Genomic DNA, 23,436 nt, shown 5'->3' with positions numbered 1-23,436 from the left:
CATCCAAGGCATTTTGTAAAGCGTAGAGAAAACGAGGCAGAGCCATCATTTTAAAGAGGGCTGCCCTACCCAACAATGAAAGAGGAAGCTTCCTCTAATTGGCAATATCACTCTTAAGCCTCTGCAGGGAGAACAGGAGATTTCGGGCATATCTAACAGAGGGATCCAAAGAGACCAAGACTCCCAAATACTTGAACCCTTCTGTGCTGATCTGTACAGGACAGTTTCGCGGAGGGACAGGGGGATCCCCCCTCAGTACAAACACCAAGGATTTCTCCCAGTTGATTGAGAGTCCTGAATTTCTCCCAAATGAGGCCAGGACATTGAACATCACAATAAGGGACTTACGGGGGAGGTCAAGTAAAGCAGAATATCGTCTGCATATAAAGATATGCGGTCCTCCCATTCGGGGGATCACCGCATGTCCCTAATCGAAGGTTCCCAACGTATCCAGGCGGCAAGAGGCTCCAAGGCCAATGAGAAAAGAAGGGGGACCATGGGCAACCCTGACGGGTGCCCCGACCCAGCAAGAATGGTGCTGAGGCTCTGTTGTTTACCACTATTTATGCAAATGGTTCAGTGTATAGCAGACGTACCCATCTGATAAATTTGGGACCAAACCCAAATTTGGCCAAGACCGCCCATAGATAGGGCCATTCAATCGTGTCAAAGGCCATTGTTGCATCGAGCGACGCGATTATAGCTGGCTCCCGCAGAGTGTGAACTCTGACGATCACCCCGTGCAATCTTTGCAGGTTTAGGGCCGTGTTCCTATGGGGTATGAAGCCCGATTGGTCGGGGTGGACCAGCCTGCTGATTACTTTTACCAGTTTATTTGCCAGGAGTTTGGCCAGGATTTTCGGCTCGGCATTTAAAAGAGAGATAGGCCTGTACGAGGCACAGTTCGTTTTAATCTTGCCCTCCTTGTGAATCACGACTATCTTAGCCACTCTCTGATCCCTAGGCAGAACCCCTTCATCCCTAGAGTCCACAAACATTTCTTTTAAATAAGGTGCCAGTTTGTCAGGTTTAAGTTTATAGAGTTCGATAGGGAGGCCGTTGGGGCCTAGTGCCTTACCAGAATTCAATGAACGGATGGCCAAGGCGATCTCATCTGCTGTTAGCGCACTATCCATAAACTCTTGATCCGTAGGGGAAAGACACAGGAGCTGCATGTCACGGAGTAGTAGTTGGGAGTCAGCTTCCGAGTGAGGGGAGACCGAGGTGTAAACCGCCTGAAAGTGGTCCACAAATTTATCTACTAAGCCCAATCTCTCTTGTCCATCCATGCAATAAGCTTCCCTGCCTTATCCCCCAGGTCATAGAGCCTGCCCTGCTGCTCCCTACCAAGAGCCTTAGCCCTATCAGTGACCAACTCCTTATAGTCGTGCTGCTTCAGCCTCAACAGATGAAGTTTAGCCTGCGTCACTCCCGGTTCCAATTCTCCCGCTAGCCTACTAATTTCAGTCTCCAGGTCCACCACCTCCCTCTGATTGGGGCCGCCCTTCCCGCTGTACCCCCTGTTACGACCAAGTGGTCCCACAGCGGAGAATGGTCTGAGATGCCTCTGGTTAAGCGTGTGACCTCTGTAATGTAGGATGCTTGTGCGGCGGGGACTAGACAGTAGTCCAGTCGTGAAAGACTACCGTGTGCCCCCGAGTGGAATGTGTATTGCTTTTGATCCGGGTGGAGTAATCTCCAACCGTCAACCAGGTCCATTGCGTCTATGAAGTCCGGTAACCACCGCATCGCCCGCCGCGTTTCCCGTGGGGGATGTCTGTCCACTATACCAGAGACGACTGCGTTAAAGTCGCCTCCCAAAATTAAAAGTCCCTCAGGGAGAGTAAGTAGGATCGTCCCCAAATCTGCAAATGTCGTGCCCTGTTGCCCCGGAGCAACATAAATAGATAGAAAGGTTATGTGTTGACCCTCCCACATGCCCGTAACTCCAATGTATCTGCCATCCTCCCATGTGGAAGTCACTGCCAACGGGAAAGGATTGCAAATCAAAATACCCACACCCCTGGAACCCGACGTGAACCCTGAGTGCGCAACCAATTTGTACCCCTTTTCTGTGCAGAGCTTTGCATGAGTTTCCAACTAGATTAGTCTCCTGAAGCAGGACCAGGTCTGGGGCCCGCCTTTTAAGATACTGAAGGACCACACTCCGTTTAATTTTGTCCCCCAGCCCGTCAACGTTCCGACTCAATATCTTTACTTCCCTACCCCCCATCATCTACATGGTACAGTTGACAAACCTCTGCTTTTCGTCTATCGGACAAACGTACTGTGCTGATGCAACCAACAAACCACCCAACAGATGAAACAAACATCCCTCCCCCAAACCCCCCCTCCGTGCTGCCCTGCCCGCTGGGCTCAAAACTGCCCACTGAAAAATGCAGAGTGTCTGTCGCCCCAAAAAATTCAAAGAAAGAATAAAACTTAGGGGATAACAGGTCATGAGCTCCTGCACATCGCCTTAGCATCAGTGTCTCATCATCCCCGTCTCCCCACCGCCCAAAGTCCCCATTATGGGCAGGTCAAGTGTTCAAGAGACTTCAACTTCAGGGTGGCTGACTGTCCGCTTCATCATTATTTCCTCGGTCTGCTGGGGCCGTTGTTCCCTGATATTCGAGCCGCTCCATCACCGCCTCCGGTTGATCAAAGAACCACGCCTGGCCCTCCACCTCAATAGTTGAGGACTCGGGCCAGCATAGGCCGCGGGAGAGCGCCCGGTCTGGGACGGCCGCCCGGGACCCTGTGAGCCCGTTCTATCACGAAAAACTTACTGTGGCCCTTCAGTTTTAGGTGCTTCTTGAGGATGAGGTCCTCTACAAATAGGTCAGGGGCCTGCCCCTCTGCTCTTTCCGGCACACCCAAGATGCGGAGGTTGTTACGGCGGAGGCGGCCCCCATAATCATCCAGTTTAAGGTCAACAGAGTTACGAGAGGTCTGCAACTCTCTGGCCTCTTTTTGTAATTGCGAGACGTCCTCCACCAGGCTGGTAGCAGTTAGTTCAACTTGCTTCACTTTCTCATTAAGTTTCCCCATATCGGCCCTAATCATATTAATGTCTATGGCCATGGAATCCATTTTGCGTTCCAACGAGGTTTTTACCCCTGTGATAGCATCCATGACATCCTTTAGGGAAAGCTCTGGTTCTTCCTCACTCGGGTTCCCCTTCGCCGTCTCCTCAGATAATCTTCCCTGCTGCGTCTCCTTAGTGACTGTATAACGATCCAGTTTATTAGCTTGGATTGTCTTTGAGCTCTTGGCACCTGGACCTCTTCCGCGATCCATTTCAACGTCCACGGCAGGACTCAGCTGTGAGCAAACAGTTGGCACCGTAGCCTCAGCCTCCTCCGTGTGCAGCACGCCAAGTCCTGGGCCAGCAATCCGGTCACGAACCCCGGAGGATTTCGGAGGCCCAGCGTCAGCAAGTCCGCCCTCAATGTGCCCTCCTGGTGTGAGACATCACTTCTCTGGCACTCCTTATCATTCCACCATCGAGCGAGGGCCTTTCTCGGCACGGTGCCAGTGGACTCCGTCCCCCCTAGCAGAAAAGCTGGCCGTTTCGGGGCTCATAGCCAATGCACCGCCCCCAGGTCGTTACATACCACAGCTCCCAGCTAGGCAAGTATAGGCACGCCCAAGGCCAAGGTGCCCGCCCCTAGAAGTGTGGAACATCAGTCACAGGGGCAGAGGAGGAGGGGGGAGCCCTCAACAGTCAAATAAACCAGGCAAATATTGCCACCCTTTCGAGGACCACGGCTCTGCCCCCCCAAAGAGCACCAAAAGACACCACCGTGAGAAGGCAGGCCTCACTCTCTCACTGCAAGTCACGTGTCACCAATTCGTCCACCTCAGGCCTGGGCTTAAATGCGGGCCAAAGTCCTTCACCATCCCACGGGTCTGCACCGAAGCCAATAGGGGTGGGGTGGGGGAATCTGGGGGTCCCAAAAAAGCACTTGCTTGCCTCTCCCAGGCTCGTGATCAGTGTGGAGGAAATCGCGGCCGTAATGGCGGCCGCCGCTGCGTCTGCTCCCCTGCACCACCTTTTCTCCTCCTGGCACAACACACAGCCCCGATCTGGGCCACCGGGACGACAGCGGGCAGAGGGCCGCAGCGGCCGCAACTCCGTTACCAAGGTGGGCCGGAAGTCGTCCCAGCCAGGCCAGCACTATCACTGTGGGCCCTGGCTTCAAGGCCCCGTCTAGGCCCGCACCCGCCAACGGTTGTAACTCCCCGATCCAAAGGGCCACAAACACCGGAGCAGGCAGGCCGGGTTCCGCAACCTTTCCGTTGCAAGGGGATGCCTACGGGACTGACTGATAAGGTGTCAGGATAGTCATTGGGGCTTACGGGCGACGGAGCTCACATCCTACGCGGCCATTTCTGATCGTGCTCGGCCACGCCCCCCTTAAATATCATTCTAAAGTGGTGATTTAATTTTCAGGACATGACTTATTTAAAACTGCCTCCACCCCTCCCCCCTCTTTTTTTAGTTTTAATGCCAAAAGGTACTGGTTTCAAAATATTCCAAACCCTCAGAATTTAGATTAAATGGACTTCATTATATTAGTGCCATGTCAGATGCTTAATTCTAATAGCACATAAATGCCATTGTATTGTTCTTGGCCCAGACCTATTGGGGAACTGTGCTGCTTAATGGAGAAGATGTTTACCCCAGATTAAATCCCTTTATAGGATGATAACCTCTCCACTGAGGGAAGCTTTGCCTTGCTAGTCCATTGGCCATTGATGTGGGTGTCAACATAAGCATTCATACCGTTTATGGATGCCGAGGGACGCTTCATATGGTTTGAAGAACAGAGATGTTCAATGTGTTATCCAGACACTTTATTTTTCCTATTCACAACTGATTCTAATAGTCTTATTAGATACCGGATATTAATGAAGGAGTTGGGGACACATGGGGCCATTAAACCTTATGGTTTGGTTGTAGCCCAATGCCCAAATATTCTTAAAACCTGCACTGACTAAGATTGAGGGATGGCTAAATTGTCTTGTTCCGCTTGACCTGCAGAAATGACTATTGGTGCAGTTCTTCCATCACTCAATGGATTAGATTGGAATACAAATATATTTTTAAATGCGGATAGACTTGGAGCTTTAAAAGATCTGTTAGATCCTGCACACAACACATTTACCGTTCAGTAGATAACTTCCAGGGTGGATCACACACAGTCCTATCTTTGTTCTGTTCCTTATTCTTTTGATCTGCTGTCTTCTTTGTGGTTTCTGTTTTGACATTATATGCCTATATTTAGTTTGATATTGAGTAGGGAGTTGTAGGAGAACATCCTATAGCACCATCATTTGTTGAATTTTGTTGTTGTTTTCCACATTACATTTTCATTGGATCTTATAACAATAAGTGTTTCGCCTGACCCTGTGTGCCTATTGTTTTTGATCCCGGTGACTCAGAACCTAGTATAACTACATATATTGTTAGACATCATGTATGTTTCACTTTCGTTTTTTGTCTTCACTTTGAATCTTAATTCCATATCTGGTCTACAAAAGTGTAGCACTAAATGTTTATACATTTTCAAAATTCTGATGGGAACTATCTGAACTCTTACTGTAGCATAACTAAATTACAATTGGTTGGCTAGTAGGTTAAAGGACTGGTAGAAAAATCAATATACTGGCATCCCAGTCACCTTCACTTCCAAATTCGATCAAAGTAAGCATATCTTATAGGCACCTAAATCTTACTTCCCAAATGATAAAAAGAGGGTAGGCAGTCGAACAAGGCCATGCAGTGTATAGCGCAATGCCTTTTTTTGTATAAAAGTAGCCGTGCATGAATAGGTTGTTGGATAACTGTAGTACGGGCAGTTGCCTATTGCAAAGACATGGCCTCACTGACCAGAGCTCTGCTTAGCCTCGCTATTGTCTTGGGGAATTGTCCTCTAAAAGACAGTGGCTCTCTGCCCAAATCTCTGATTGACCTCACTGATCTCAGTGGAGGTGCTGGTTTCAAAGAGATGGCCTTACTGCTGATAATGTCTACTGGTCCTACTGTTTTTTGTCAGGGTTGCTACCTACTGCAGAGACATAGCCTTGCTGCCCATATCCCTGCTTGGCCTCGCTTTTGTCAGGGGAGTTGCCTACTGCAAACATGAAATCACTGCTCATATCTCTGCTTGGCCTCGTTCTGATTTGCACAGGGCCAGTAATTGGTAGGATTTGGCTGAATTGCAATTTTCAATTGCACATATTTCGAGACAAGCTGTCATTCCTCCTCGAATGTCTCTGGTTGTGTGGTTTTGTTTTGTAAGGTCCAGCATTCTCATGTGCTTTCCTGTAGTGTACCGGTCGACTTTGTTTACCTCCTTGACAGACCTATAACTTCATTTTTATCTTATTTATCAAGAGGTTCCCAGTTGCTACAACCAGCTGCCGTGTCACATTGAGGCTTCGTTCCTGATGTGTTGAAATATTTTCTATACAAGATTTGGTTGTGCCTTGTTTGGTTTTTGCACTTCTCTATTTGGCAGACCAATATGATTCCACAGGGTTATTCCCCATTACACTACTTTCATGCCAGTGATTGGAGTTGAGGCTCGCTGCTGCTCACTTGTGGTCTCTTCATCTGATTTTAAATCCTCTTTCATATGTTTTCCCTTACCTTGAGGTGTGTCACATGATTGTGCTTTTGGTACATGTTCGGCTTCAGGTGGTATGACTAAACACTTGGGTATTTCCATCATGCAGTCAGGGATGAGATGGTGGTGCTTTGATTAATTTCCCATCACAGGACCCCTTGTTGTCTCTGCCTTCACCGTGTGAAGCTTGTTGTGAAGGGGCTTGTGTCAGAATACCCAGATCTTGGATAGAAATCTTTATATCCCCCATTTAAAATATGACTACCTGTTGTGTGTATGTATACATACTGCCAGTGTCTAATCTGTAAATTAAGTGCCAGTGGTCAAAGGTTTTACTAGAAGCCCAAAGATGGTGCTGCTTAATGTCAGGGTTTCTGTATACCAAGGATGTCTAATCTTGATTCCATCTTAACCCTCTTTAATTCACCACCCTATACTCCCTGCCCCCTTATCTCACTCTTGCATGTTCCATTTCAGCCCTCCTTCTCACAGTTTTTTTCAGTCATTCTCTTCCTGCTTCTTTTCCCTTTTCTTTCTCTTGTTCTGTGTCTGATGGAATTTAAAAAGTCATAGTCCCCAAAAAAGAGTGCTGGTGGGCCCCATCTGCTCTAATTAAGCACTGTATTCTCCTTATCAGATAGTAAAGTGTCTGATGAGGAAGAATGGAACCAGGACCATCCACATGGTGTCAACAGTTGGTCTAGGCGTATGCGGTAAGCTATAACAAAGACCATCAATATACCGATAAGTTGTGAACAACTGATGTAATGTTTATAAAGCTCTATTGACCAGTCTTGTAAATTACTTCTCTGTGTCTGGTGAGAGTATCCTTTGCTTTTTTCAGATCAGAATAGCCCTAAAAGATTGGAATGAAGTCCTGAAGTTTCAAGAGGAGCTGATTAATGCTCAGCACTTTGATGCTGCTTATATCCTCAGGAACTTAAGAGTCAACAAAGCATTTCACTACACTGCAATGCCAAAAATAGTAAGTATTTGTCAATGTTTTTTTCTCTTTTTAGTTAAAGGCTACACCTCCAAAGAATTATAAATGAAATGAATGAGCACTTGCTGCTAGCAAGCGCACTAATGATGGTAACTTGGTCTAAAGTAGGAGAAGGTCGTACCTATGCAATTCGTTGGCTTTATTTTAAAGTTTTTCTTAGCATTAGCCTGGAAGTGATGGGCACACTTAGTTTATGCACATTAAGTAAGAGTGTTGTTGGTTTTATTTTCTTGTGCGTAGAGTAGGTTTGATGGGCGAATCAAATGTCACTAATGTGCAGGGAGGGTGCCATTTTTGGTAGCAAAGGGTTGTGGATTGTCTGGTATTAAGGATCAGAGCACTTTTGAATCTTAAGCCCATTCATTATTACTTTACAAAAACAATCAAAAGCCTCTAAATCCCTTTAAGTTAAGGAAGTCGCCCATCCTCCTTTGCTCATGCCCCATACCACAGTAAAGACATCGGCAGGCCACTGCAACATCTCAAATCATGTAACCATCAATCCCTCTGTTGAAATGAGCATGGTTTTTCTGGATTTTGAACTCTGAGTGGTAATTTTACTAGTGGAAAAACCTATATGTCACCATACTCAGTCATGCTCGGTATGGTGTGCTCCCATAATATCACAGTTTAAGTTTCTCTCTGCAATGACATCAGCATTACAATATAGACAAACAACATATTGTCAAGGTAAGTAGATATGGAAATAAACCTGTACTTTCCAATGTATGCTCACCGTGGAATACTTTAGTAATCAAAATAGTGGCCTGTGTTCTTGACCACAATTTTGTGACATAACAGTCCTAACTTTAAAATTGCTTTGATTTTGCCTTTAATCATCAGTCTTACTTATCCAATGTGTGTGAACAATTTCAGATTTTTCTTGAAAAACAAGGTCTTTTGGAATACTGACTAACTGTTTTTTTTTAGGATTGAATGAATACTGTTGCGTAAAGATAGAGTAGTCTTTAATTGGCTAGACATGAAAGGCCAGCGTCAACAGGCAGTCTTCATTTTATACAACAACATAATATGACGTTGGTTGTGGGGTGCCCCAAGGTTCCATACTATGTATCGACTTTAAACTCACTTGTGTCTACCCAGTCTGCACTCAACAAAAGAAATTAGTTTGATTTTGAAGAGAGGTTCAGTAAGTTGGTCTAAATTGCATTGACAGATACTCGTAGATTGTCCAGCCATTCTATCTGACAGTAACCTACATCACAAATCACAGCATTCCTCATTGTTTCACTGCACTTGCCTTAAAGAAATACATTTGTTGTGTTGAATAAAGGCTGTCTGTGTGGAAAGAGGTCCTGTGAATTTTTGCAACTTTCACTTTGTCACCAAAAGCATTATGGTGTACCTTCACAGCCAGGGGAGGAGTTTCCTTTGTTTATCAGATCCATAATTCTGTCAGATACAAACTACAAGAATGCTTTATGTTTTGGGCTTCCAAATAACTGCCCTTGGCAAGCGTTGGTGTAGTAAGAACAATATAGACTTTGCTGTTGTTAATCTGGGGTGGAAACATGTAAAGCCCGATATATCCCACCTTTTTTGCTGACGTCACATAAAGAGAAAAAAATCATGTGTATTCTTCAATTCAGATAATAGACTTTTCCGTTCAGAAAAAAAATAGGCAGGAGGAAGTGGGGCTGCTAGTTCGTCCCACTGTTGTAATAAAAATAAAAAGTGAAGGGGCCTTAAACATACTGTACAAGAGGAATGAAAAAGTGTGGGAGGCATAGAAAAGAAAAACAAGGTTTACAAAGAGAACCAATTGTGCGACACAACAACAGATGGAGCTCACCAAAGGTGGTATTTAAAATAAGTGGCCATGAATGCAGGGAGAGGTGGCTTACAACATATGAGTGCAGAGGGCTGCCTCAATAAGCCCTTTCTCAGGTGCACTTTTCACTATCGGTGTCCATTGTTTAAAAGAACTGGAACAGGGGAGCCAAGCCCCGGAAATGGTGTTAGCAAAGATTTGTGATGCACTCCCAAGTAAACTCAGAGAAAAGCCCAACCATCTCAGACTCCGGAACGTTCTTAAAACAATACTCCTGTTTTTTTTTTATTCAACTAGACAAGAGTAGGCACAGCTTTCCATTGAAAGAACCAAGTGATGAAGATGCCCTAGAGAATCCTTTACAATGCATTTTAAAGTGACGTTGTCCTGGGACCCTGATATTCTTTCTTTCCTTAAATTCTTTACTCCATGACCTTTGTCACACTCTTTATTGGAGAAGTATGTGCTTCACTAAGAGCTAGAATGCATAAGCCTATCCTACTAATTCCCCTTTTACTATTGTTTAGATGATTCCTCCACCGCTGTCCTGGCTGACCCACCAACTTCCAAGCTCCATTTAGGTGGCCCAGAAATTCAAAAACAGGTCCTCAAGACAGTACCTTTCCCCCTGGATTCATACTTCATGTTCAGTCAATACAAATATTTGTTTAGCCATCAAGCAAGACCGATGTATTACAATAACACTTTGTTCAGTTGGCAAGAATAACAAACAACAAAATTATGTGGGCAACTGCACAGATATTTTTAAAAGAAATTAACACAGACTTAACACAAAGATAAAACATTGGTGCATTAGAGCTGTTGCAGCTAAAAAAAGGTTACCTACATATGAAGTAATCAAGGTTCTGCGGAAAGTAGGTGGTTAAATGAGGTTTTGTTTTGAAAGAACACGCCGCCTCGCCTCCCAGCCAACCCATGGACTGAAGAAAAGAGTACTCACGGACTCCCGGGCTGGTTAAGCCTGATTCGAGTCGACGACGAGGAGCATCGCCACATCTGATTCTGGCTGCAACCCGCTGCCTCCATAGGTGTACGGCGTCTCCGACCGTCATCCCGACCCCAGGACATCCATTCCCGGATCCGCAGGAGCACAAGAATGTTGAACTGAACCCGAGGCAGAAACATCGATACAGCGCTACAGATCTCGGAGATCACTGAAAAACGGACCGCGACCGACTCCTCCCCGCCTGTCCTCAAAATGGCGCCCATAGCAGGACATCGCGCTTAAAAAGACTGGCAACAACGTGCGCTGAAGGCATCTATAATTAGCACAGGTTATTCTCGCCATCCAAGGATCCACAAGAACTGCTGTTTAGGACCCGAGGCAAAACAATCGGTAATACACAACAGATCTCGGAGTTCGGGAATAAACGGACTGCAACCAACTCTATCCCGCTTGTCCTCAAAATGGCGCCCATGGCAGGACATCGCGTGTAAAAAACTCCTGGCAACAGCCTGCGCTGAAGGCATCCCCAAGTAAGCACAGGGGACTCTCGCCTCAGTACAAGCTCCAGAACTACCTCCTGCCCCAGACCTCTCGAAGGTTCCTACTGTTAAAATCGGAACGCCGCAAAGTACCTCCCCCGCCACGCCTACCTAAAAATGGTGGCACGCCAGGTCAGCTTGCAGCAAAACTCCTTCCCACATAGACGCTCAGGTCAGAAGTAAGACGAGAGCTATGACCAGAATCCAGGCAATTATCCAAACCAGATAAAACTGATAAACCGGATAAAAACGGCAGACCGCGACAGACTCCATCCTGCCTGTCCTCAAAATGGCACCCAAAACAGGACATAGCGCTTAAAACTCCTGGCGACAATCTGGGGTGAAGGCATCCCTAAGTAAGTACAAGGGATTCTCGCCTCAACACAAGCTCCGTAACTGCCTCCTGCCCCAGACCTCTCTTGAAGGCCCCTACTTTTAAAACCGGAACGCCGCAGAATACCTCCCTCACCACGCCTGACCTCAAAAGGGCGGCCCACCAGGTCAGCTTGCAGTGAAACCAGTTAAATATACCAAAATACCTCTAAACTGACCATTCTGATTTGTCCAAAATGTATAACTCCATGTCTATTTATCAGAGATACTACACACATATCAAAATATCTACAAACAAATAAGTTTTCTTTAGAGTTCTGTTTTATTCATCATATTAGTTAGTGATTATTTCATTTATCATAAATTCAAAAATCTTTTTTGTTTTTTCATACTTTTTTGTTAATGAGAAAAGACATTAAATTGCAATTCATTGTTTCAAACAGTATAGAGACTTTTAGGCAAAAAATTCATATACCCCCATGAAACATTTATCAAAACCTAAACCATATGAAAATTGTCCACTCATTCAAAACTGCCCCACCATTCATTTTTCTCATACACACACACTCTCGTACTGTGCAAAATTGTTAAAAGACAACAAACAACTGAGATGTGAGGACTCTATGTAACAATTTGTGTCATTTTTTCATGGTAACAATCCTATATATTTTATTTTAGTGATGTTGTTGATCCTTAAATTGGGTTCCTGGCCATCCGAAAAAGCCTTTTTTCGGATGGTCAGGAACCCAATTTACGGGAGGCGACACAAACATTTTAAGAAGTCGTGCACCTTATAGGAATCACACCCTGCACTAACATAGAAGAAACAATTTCAATATTGGATAGACAATTTGAAAGTTCTTAGTAGTCGTAAAGGATCATTTTATTGCACCTCCAGAATAACCGATAACGCTAGAGACTAAAGAATTGCCAGAATGGCTATAATCCATTACATTTTTAGCTGAAATTGCCGCCCAGGACCAAGACAGGCCATCCTTGATTACAGTAACCTAAGAATATCACCATATAGAAACTATATGTGAAGAACCCCCAGTTTTATTAGTATCTATTTATTCAGCCCTGATGAAGGTGGTAAAATATAATCTCTACTGAAACGTACGTAGGCCATCTACAAACTCCTGAGACTTCCATCAAGGAGGACCGTCAAAATAAGGATCAACAACATCACTAAAATAAAATATATAGGATTGTTATCATGCAAAAATGATACAAATTGTTACATAGAGTCCTCACATCTCAGTTGTTTGTTGTCTTTTAACAATTTTGCACAGTACAAGAGTGTGTGTGTATGAGAAGAATGAATGGTGAGACAGTTTTGAATGAGTGGACAATGTTCATATGGTTTAGGTTTTGATAAATGTTTCATGGGGGTATATGAATTTTTTGCATAAAAGTCTCTATACTGTTTGAAACAATGAATTGTAATTTAATGTCTTTTCTCATTAACAAAAAAGTATGAAAAAAACAAAAAAGATTTTTGAATTTATGATAAATGAAATAATCACTAACTAATATGATGAATAAAACAGAACTCTAAAGAAAACTTATTTGTTTGTAGATATTTTGATATGTGTGTAGTATCTCTGATAAATAGACATGGAGTTAAACCCTTTGGACAAAACAGAGTGGTCAGTTTAGAGGTATTTTGGTATATTTAACTTGTTCTCCTTTCCCCCTCCTAAAAGTACTTTGGGGGTACTTTAGCTTAAATTTACAGCTTGCAGTGAAACTCCTTTCCTCACAGACGCTCTGGTTCAGAAGCAAGACAAGAGCTGTGATCAGAAACCAGGCAACTACCCAAACCGCCAGCATACCGAGCTTTGTGCATCTGTGCTTTGTGCTCTCACTCACCGTGCCACGATGAGTGAAAAATAAACCACGCCCGACCTATAAAGGGAGGCCTGCCAGTACAGCCTGCAGTAAAACTCCCCTTCCACAAAAACGTCGGAGACATCCCCAAGGAGGCATAGGGGATCCTCGCCTCAACTACAAAACTGCCGCCTACCCCAGACTTCTCGGAGGTGCAGACTCTTAAAAAGAGGAGTGCCGCAGACAACCTCCCCGCCCCGCCTGACGCTAAATTGACAGACCGTCTGGACAGCTCGAAGTGAAACTCCTGCCCCACAATCACACTGGGGGCTGAAACAGGCGCAAGGAAACAGCACCTGGAATTGCTAACATATCCCAACCCTTCCTTTCTCTTGACTTTAAAAAGGCCGGGTCAACTAGGACTGCACCCTGGGTGCAGAGGTCCCAGCTGCGGGCGAATCCCGAAAAAGTCACAGTAAGCCGCTTCCTGTCACAAGACCTACCTCCGACCCCTAAACCCTTTTCTAGGTGTTTCCCAGTCAAATCGGAACTCTTAACTCCCCAATACTACCCCCTTTTTTCTCTGAGATACCGCAGATCCTATCCCCTAGCGCCCCCATCCACCTCCTCTACCCCTCCTCTGTCCCTAACCACTTCTGCCACCCTATCCACCTACAGTAATAAGCTGACTCAAGCTACCCCACTCCCTTTCGCCCATGACCCCCCTTGATCGGCGCCCCAAATTCCTCCAACCCCTCAAACATAGAGCGATCTGCCACTGTTATCACCCTGCCCACTCCCTATCACCCATGTCCCCCAAGATCGCATCCTGTCTGCATACAACCCCACACATATAGAACAATCTCTGGGTTAAACACCCAGCCCAAAGTCACTCCTGCCACGTCCACCGGGCTACCAGATTTACCTAGCTCCACAAGGATCACTCACTCGGTCACCCCAGCCATAATGCCTTCCACCACGACAACCAACTCTAACCCCCTCCTCTCCCCTCATAAAACGACATGGACCAAACTCCTTCTCAATCACCCCGCCCTCCAGCCTCACACCTAATGCAAAAAATCCCTCAAACACAAACTGATCAGGCAATTCCCTGAATCCCTCTTTGCGGACGTCTATCCCTGTTCCTCGAAAGGTCAAATAAAAATGGGCCTCATCTTCCACACAGTTAGACCAGGTTATTGGATCTCCACCCTGAGAGAAAAACGCCAAATCACCAAAACGACTAAGACAACACATAGCTGCAAGCTCTCATTCTACTCCCCTAATCACCTGCCCCACTACGGGATCACATCGGTGACCATATACTCCAACGGCACAGTCTTGATCCAAGCCAACAACGCCAATCTTGAAGCTTTTGATCTCCTATTCCCCTCTCTACATACTAACTCTGTCACGCTTGATGCCCCTCAGGGCCACCAGCCCCCAACACTGAACACCCTCCCGACACCACCCCCCGGGAACACAGTCACCCCTGTGCAACCCTTAACCCTCTCCAATCCCCCCGAAACCAAAGACACTGCCCCGCCACCGCCCCAGCACATCCTCCAGAACTACCCCCGATGCTGAACACCCCCCAAGCAGCACTAGGTGACCACAAGACTAGCCATAAGTCCCCCAATCCCCGGTCTCTACTGCCCCTCAAGAATAACCGAATACCGCATCCCATTCCCCCCTTCCTCCGCCCCAGAACACAACCCAATCGAACACCACAACCCAATCAGACAACCTAATTAACACCAAAAGACAACACAACTCTATCATCTCTTTATCCCCGCCAAAGAGACACTACCCTGAAGCAACACCCCCCCACTCAGGAAGAGACACACTGCCGCCTCACCGGCATCGAAAACCAAATCGACATTATAATACGGCATGAATCTTATCCTTACTAACCTCTCAACACTACACAACCCTCCTCTAAGCACCCACTCCACCACCTTCTCCACCATCCCCACACACCTCAGACAAACAAATCCATCGCCCCCGGGCAACCCACCCTGCCCTTCCCCCTCCCAGGCACGGAGACCAAATAGAACGGCGAAAGCCATGTCCTTGGAAGAAGTGCGCGAGCTGGCCTCATCTTACACAACCCCTTCCACCCACCTCCCACAATCCACTATCCAGGTAATCACCGGTTTCAGAAGTGACCACTCCCTCCCAAAACCCCCAGATCCCCAGCCTCCCTCATCACCATCCCTACCAAACCAAGAATAAAAGAGTCTCCCCGTACCAACTGCATGCTCATAAACTGCAGATCTGCCACAAAACATTATACAGAGCTGGCAGAATCCATCCTCAACCATAACATAGATGTAGCCTTCATCACCGAGACCTGGCTAAACGACTCCTCCCCGCCTATCCTAGATATGCTTGTTCCTCCGGGCTTCTCCATCATCAATAAAGATAGGAGGGACCAAAAAAAAGGAGGAGGCGTGGCAATCATCCACAACAGCCTATCAGTGGTTGAAGTCGATACCTTTAAATACAACTCTTTTGAATGCCTTACTGCCAACATCAAAACCGCCAACAACAATCTATTGCAGTGCCACCTACTATACCATCCACCTGGTAACACCGCCACGTTCTCAGAACAGCTGTCAGACCTGTTCGCCCACTGCTCTCTCCAAGAGACCAACAACCTCATTCTAGGCGATCTCAACCTTCACTGGAACGACGAGAACAGTGCTACAATACAATCCCTAAACAAGCTACTACATTCCAACAACCTTATCCAACACTGCTCAAAAGAGACCCACAACAAGGGGGCAATCCTGGACGCCATCATCGCCCAACATGATGCAATTACTATAGACCACATCCTTCCGGTAGATTGGTCAGATCATCACCTAATCATATTCCACCTCGCGCAACCGATCCTGTGCCATCCACCCATCGCAGTCCCCCCTACATGGTCTAGGAACCTATCACAGATCAACACAGTTGAACTAGAAGAAAGAATAGGCTCCACCCTGCCAATCTGCTCGGACGGCCTCTCAACTGCTGAACTCCCCTCGCACTACAACACAACCACGTCCGCCATCCTAGACCAATCAGCACCACTGAAACAGAAAAAACCTAGGAACATCCCTTCCAGAACCTGGTTTAACAAGGACATCAACGACGAAAGAAGACATCTGAGAGCCACAGAACGTCATTGGAGAAAGAACCCCTCCTTCCGCCGCTGTGAGGAACTCCGAGCAGCAAGAAGAAGGTACAAAAAGCACATCAATAGCGAAAAAACAAACTTCTTCTGTACTGCGCTGGACAAGGCAAAAAACAGACCAAGAGAACTCTTTGACATCATCAAAAAACAAACATCCAAGCCATCTACTATCCATGTCCGGCCCTCCAAAACCCTATGTGATAACTTCGCCAACTTCTTTAACGAAACAATCTCCAAGATCGAACTCTCTCAACATCAACTTTCGCGCTCCTGGCAATAACGACCTCACAGCAACCAAAACCACCTTTAGAGATCGTCCCACAATCACCTGGTCCTCCTTCGACCACATCCACAAAGCAGAGATGCTCAATCTAATCTCCTCCTCTAAACCCTCATCGCACAACCTTGATCCCATTCCATCCTAAATGGCCAAAGATCTGAAACTCACACTTGCTCCACTCTGGTGTGAAATCATTAACAGCTCCCTAAAAACTGGCATCATACCAGACTGCCTCAAAGTCGGCCAAGTTACACCTCTTCTGAAGAAACCAGGCCTAGACACTAACAACCTGAATAACTTCAGACCAGTCTCCAGTCTTCCCTTTCTAGCCAAAATTCTAGAGAAATGTGTGCTCCCCCAACTAAACAACCAGATCGACAACATTAATCTACTAGACCATCACCAATCGGGCTTTAGAAAAGGCTATAGCACCGAAACTGCAATCCTCGACATAGTGGATGACATCTGCAACTCCCTTGATTCAGATCGTTGTGTCCTACTCATCCTCCTACACCTGTCAGCAGCCTTTGACACGGTAGACCACAGGCTGCTCATCAAGGTCCTCAAAGAACGAGTAGGAGCGGGTGACGTGGTCCTTCAATGATTCTCCTCCTTCTTTCAGAATCGCTTCCAAAGAGTTAAAATCAAATCCTTCACATCCGACCCTCTCCCCGTGACAAGAGGTGTCACCCAAGGATCCGTTCTCTCCCCTCAACTGTTCAACATATATATGGTACCCCTCACCTCCATACTGAAAAAAGCCAACATCCCTTTCCATCTCTATGCAGATGACACCAGATCTACCTGGAAACCTCCTCCTTTAATGACATTCTAAGGCTCAACAACACTCTCAGAGAAGTCCAAGACTGGTTACCAATGAACCACCTCAAACTCAATCAAGGAAAAACCGAGATCCTCCTCATCTCTAACAAGGAGGATAACCCGCAAATCATTGAATGGGTGAAAGCAATCGATGCCCTCAATGGGAATCTCACTCTGACTAACTCGGTAAAATCACTTGGAATCACCCTTGACCACAAACTATCAATGACGAACCACATCAAGAACTCCGCTAAAAGCGCCTTCTTCAATCTGAAGCTCCTCAATAAAATCAAACCGCACATTCCGCAGGGAGATCTCAAACAAGCCACCCAATCATTGGTTCTGTCTAGACTGGACTATGGGAACGCAACCCTCTCCGGAATAGCTCTCTCCCACCTAGCGCCACTCCAAACTACCCTCAATGCAGCTGCCAGAATGGTCTCCGGTGCAAAGAAATTCGACCACATATCTCCCGCACTCAGAGATCTAAAATGGCTCCCAGTGGAAATGCGCGCTAGCTTCAGAACTGCCTGCCTTACACACAAAGCCCTGCACACAAGGAAACCAGAATACCTAGCCTCTAAGCTCAAGAAAGCTGGTCAGTCCCGAAGTCTCAGAAGCTCAAACTCCCTCCTACTCATCCCCCTGAAAACGCGCAAACAAAAAACTGCAGCCCGCTCTTTTGCAGGCAACGCTCCTAAAATCTGGAACTCCATCCCCGTAGACATCAGAACTACCCCCTCCTTTCCAGAATTCAAGAGCCGACTAAAAATCCTCTACCGTGCATTCCTGAACTCAATTACGTAACTTACACTCCTCTGCCTGGCAGCCACCTGTCATCGCACATTGACTCCCTTACACGTCCCATGTCTCTAACCCGCAGCCCTGGCTCAAAGAAGTCCAATAATAACTTTGACTTTGCATCGAGAATACTATGAATCGAAAACTTCTCTGGACTGCTCTACCTCAACAGCACACCCTGAACCTATGACCGTGCTACCTCAAAGTCGCACCTTAGGCGCTACACAATTTTTAATCTCTGAACATGTATGATTCTATTTTGCTTTATTGTTCTATACTTGTCTTCTTCCCATCCTCTGTAAAGCTCTCTGATTCCCTCGGGTCTAGAAAACTTCAAAAATAAATGTAAAATAAACATACACACTATAAGCTGGTAATCTATTTCTTGCTGCTGCCAATCAGGAATTATTTTACCTTATAGTCACATATACCTGTAAACCATAACTTACCAATTTCTTGTCACTGCTATTAATGAGGGAACTGGATCAGGAAGTTAGAATAATAGGTATAACTAAACAATTTAATGTCATGAAATAACCACAGACTCAGGAAAGTTTTAAAACCTTTATCTATGCAATATTTTGTGAGTCACATACCAGTAAATACTAATTAACAGTTTCTCAATAATAAGAATAATGATCAAAGCAAAAATCCTAGGAGACTAAGTTAAAATTCTAGACTTTGGTACCTGGGAAGGGTGAAAAAGGGAAGACAGTACAATGACATATCACACAGATTTATATTTACCTAGAATGGTGCGAGGACCAACCCTGGTCAAGGGCTGGAAAGAAAAGACTCCCGACTAGACAGGAGCCAACAAGTCAGGACTGGCGCAGGAAAGGACAGGTAACCTCTTCTAAGTGCAACACCAGCGTTATACCCCTCTCTGATGCTACTCTCGGACCCCGACTGGGTAGATCGATTCTTCTCCCTCAGCAAATTCCCGATTCTTCTGTCAGAGTGCTCGACCAGCCCTCTGCTCGCAATTCTCCTTCAGAATACATTGGGTCAGTGACAGGTATGTGACAAGTCGGACAACCTAACTGACTGAGCCTACCTTAGTTATACTAATTTCCAGGGTATGTACCACCCACCAATGTTTTACATTTGTGTATTCTCTTTATTTGATTGGTCAGAAAGACATGGAGAGGTCACCACACCATACTAGTATGAAGTCATTTCGTTGACTTAATTATTCTACGTTCCCACCCATAATTTTATTTCCCATGCTTTTAATCCACCCAGCTTTATTTAATTTAATTTCATATACAATGTAAAACATTTTATTTTATTCCTTTCTCCGTGTCAGGAGGTGAGGTTCCCAGGCGCATCATTTTTAAGATGGTACTTGGCAGAGTTTCAGTGCCAGGACTTCAAGGTTTTCAGAGTTCGAGTGCGCATGCACCGCAAATCCAAGATGGAGAATACAGACACCTTTCAGGCCCAAATACGAGCTACCAATAACGTCAAAGAGAGACACGTTAGGATACGAAAATAAGTGAATGCACTGCATACCACTTATTCCTACTCTAATCCCATTAATTCTTTTTATCTATTGCATTAGCATTTAAGCAAAACATACGAGGTTTAGTTTAGGCGGAAGGCATATGCATTATCATGTGAGATTCAAAACGGCCATTTCTGGCACTACTGAACAGCTGCAAAGAATTTCCACCAAAAGCAAAGGACGTCATACTAAGTAGATGCAGTAGATGCATGCGCAGAAGAGTTCCTGCGTTTTCGGCGGCCATATTAAGACACTCAAGTTACTTGGTAGTAAAAGCACACAGGAAAGTTTCCCTTAGATACAGAAATGTTGTGTTGTGTATTATTAGTTCTCACAAACGTGTTGCTTAACTTATTACATGCTATTTCGAGAGTTTTGAATCCAAGCAAGTTTCGTTACCTATGAAACCTTGCTCCATCAACTGTCACCGGGTCATTCATACTACGTTAATTAACTGGTCAAGGGTGTGCTAGAGATATATGAAGTTGTTGGATATTCTGTTATTTTAGGGAGAAAACAGGTAAAGCATGATGGGAGGTTTCAGGTGGTCCATTTGATAGTGATGGATACCTGCAAATAGCAGTTGTAAATCTGTATTGTTAAGTGTAAAGCTCTTAGAGATGAGGATGGACAATAAAAGGTCATTAATATAGATTTAAGAGGGCCAGTATAATGTTTAAGAAGTAGAAAATGTGCAAAATTCTAGAGGTGGCAGTGCTTTCATGGACTGAAATGGAATAATGTAAGAGCGATAGAGGCAGCCGAGGGTATAATTACAATTAGGTAAGGCAAAGAATTTTACAAATGGTTTCAAGTTACCCGAAAGCAAAATGCTTCAAGGTAAAAATCTGTATTAATTTTGGGCAAAGCCTGTGTGCTTCAGCAAGGGAGTCGCAGCAAATATATTTGCCCGACTAAGGGAACAAAGAATGTAGGATGTGTAGAAAAAAAATAAAGGTAAAAAACTGAATTTAATCATGCAATTTGGTGTCGTATTGATATTTAGTAATGTTGACGTTATTGTAGCAATAGTTACATGTAAAATTACTTTATTAGGTGGGCATTACGCTTAGGTGTTAGGCCTTCATGAGTTTCAGTTTTAATGGGGGTTGCTGTCTGTGTCTTAATCCTGTACACTATCGTTTGTGATGTGCTAATGGAAACTGTTTTACACCGTACGCTGAGAAATTGCATCAATCCGGTTTTCCTCCCCAAATATTTACCTACTTTTTTCTTGTGTTACAGCTGACATACCGGGCAAACAGAAAGCTAGTTAAGGAGCCAGGTAAAGAAGAATTTAAAGAGTCAAAAGACAGAGTGTCTGAGCTTATAACATCTGATATGTTAGAGGTATGACTTATTATTTTGTAAACCCTTACCATCAAACTGGGAAACCAGCATTGTATGGCCATTATAATGTGTGTTACCAATACGCAACAGAGGACATAAATACTAGTAAATGTATATGTAAAACACGAATGGGTCAGAAAAGAAAGATCTTGTTTCTACCTTTGACAACCGTCCACAAATTCTGGATTTGTACAGATTCTTGAGAACATGTATTAGAAAGAGTAGGGGTTTGTTAGAACCGGCATCTTTGGCGTGGTTTCCCTGGACTTTTTGCCCTACCTCCTGTATTTTTGACGCTGTGCTGGATTTTGTTTTTGCTGGTTTAGATGCTTTGGGCACTTTGCCACGGCTATTCAGTGTCAAAGTGCAGGTGCTCCCTGAGTAAATTGTTATTGTGATTGGTTATCCATGATTGGCATATTTGTATTACCAGGCAGTCTCTAGTAAAGTGCACTGAGTGTGCCAGGGCAGGTGATTCAAATGCTACTAGTGAGCCTGTAGCACTGATTGTGCCACCCACATGAGTAGCCCTAAAATGGTGTCTCAGGCCTGCCACCGCAGTGCCAGTGTGCAGCTGCTAACTGCCATACTGACCTGGCCAGTGTCCACACTAGCCAGGCCTAACCCTTCCCTTTCTGTACACATTGGACACCCCTATAGAAGGCCCTAGGTACCTTCCTGGGCAGGGTGCAGTGTATATGAAAGGTAGAGCATGTATTTGTGTGTGTGACATGCTCTGGTAGTGAATTACAGCCATTTTCATTTTTCACTATTGAGAGGGCTATCTTGCCCATAGGCTGTAATGGGGAATGCTGAGTATAATGTTTACCTGCATATCTTCCCATAGGAGCAAGATAGAAAATTAAAGTCTGGTATCCCTGAACTCCGAATTTAATAACACATCTTTTAGGAAGGATGTTTTTTAAATCCTGTGTTTGAGAACAGCACTTTTAGAAAGTGACTGTTCTCTTATCTAACCTGTCTGTGTGCATTGGCCTGTTCGTGAATTGACTGTCTGGTTTGTGAATGACAGGGGCTGGGGAGCTCCCAGGAGGTTGGATGAGTCTGCCATAGGCTGAATGACTGCATCTGCATCTTGAGTTGTGGGAGGGGGTAGCACGTGGGCCTGAATAGGGCTGTGCCTGCCTTCCACAATGCTGGCTCCACCTCCTGCTGGGCGGCTGACAACCCTGCCCCTCTCTCTGAAAGGAAAGGAGAAGACAGAAAAACAAAGTGCTCAGGAACTGACCTGAACTGGTTCTGACCAAGCCAAGGCCTCTCTGCCTCTAGAGAACCAAAGAAAAGACTGGTAGAACAAAGAAAAGACTGGTATAAAAAGGGCTACCCAGACTACAGAAGCTTAGATCATCCTGGAATCAAGAAGGAACCTCTGCCAAGGAGAAAGCTGGAAGACTGAAGAGGAAGGACTGCCCTGCTGTGTACTTGTGGGCTGACCTGCAGTTGCTTTGCTGCCAAGGAGAGGGGGAGGACTTTGCTGTTGCTTTGTCCGCTTGCTTGAAGAGATCTCCAAGGGCCTGAAAAGAGCTGGCTCCCTGTTAAGAATTCCCAGGAACAAACGGATTTCACCCCCAGCTTCCCCCTGAACTCTGCTGTATGAGCTCTGCCCTTCCTAGAGTGCTTGATCCAATTGTGGGGCCTCTGGAAGTTGTGCCTGCTGTTTGGGGAGCTGGACAAGGAGAAAAAAAGACAATCTGCAGTTTTCACGCATTGCTCGCTTGCGGAGCGCATCCCCGACAGTGCAAGTAAATTCCCGCCGCCGCGAAGTTCGAGATCGTCGCAGGGCCTGTTGCCGCTGCAAGAACCGATGCTTCGTTCACTTGCGGAACACATCGCTCCGGTGCGGGAAGATTACTGTCGCTGCAAGTATCGGCGCAGAGCCTGTCGTCGCTGGGTGAGATCTCTGCACCGCTTGCTTGCGGACCGCATCACGTCGCTGGGAACATTGTCACAGAGCAATCGCATCGAGGGGCTGCGAGAGAAGATCGACGCTGCGCATCGCCGCCGCACCTGAGATTGTCGCCATCCCGAAGATCGTCGCATCGTGTCTGTGCGAGACGCTTCCTACCGAACCTGCGCACTGGAATCTAGACAAGGTATCTCATCCCTCCCCATACAGACCAGATTCATCGCAACACGCCTGCTGCGTCCTGCGGGGCTGTCGCATCGTCTTCCCAGGGTCTCAGGAGTGACGCATCGCTTGTTTTTCAACGCTGCAGCTTCCATTTGGAACTTTTGTCGCATCTACAGGTACTTTGGGCTAAACGTGACACAACTGTTGATTATTTTAACGCAAACCCTAGAACTCTTTGAAAATCATATTCTTGAACTGTGTAGGTTGAATTTTTGTCGTTTTGGTCTTGTGTAGTTTAGAT

General features: G+C 45.6%; 1 protein-coding gene across 1 annotated transcript in view; it reads left to right on the top strand.

Annotated features, from left to right (window-relative positions):
- The window catches only part of SNAPC1 (small nuclear RNA activating complex polypeptide 1), a 149,425-nt gene that overhangs the window by 32,145 nt on the left and 93,844 nt on the right, over positions 1 to 23,436 (top strand). Inside the window, exons 3-4 of the mRNA XM_078660332.1 lie at positions 7,480 to 7,620; positions 20,939 to 21,043. Of these exons, the coding sequence (XP_078516458.1) occupies positions 7,480 to 7,620; positions 20,939 to 21,043 (246 nt within the window). The remainder of the gene's footprint in view (positions 1 to 7,479; positions 7,621 to 20,938; positions 21,044 to 23,436) is intronic.

This window comes from Lissotriton helveticus, chromosome 9 (assembly GCF_964261635.1).
Source record: "Lissotriton helveticus chromosome 9, aLisHel1.1, whole genome shotgun sequence".
Taxonomy (NCBI): Eukaryota; Metazoa; Chordata; class Amphibia; order Caudata; family Salamandridae; genus Lissotriton; species Lissotriton helveticus.
Note: the sequence above shows the minus strand (reverse complement) of the source record. Positions and strands in the feature narration are given on the sequence as shown.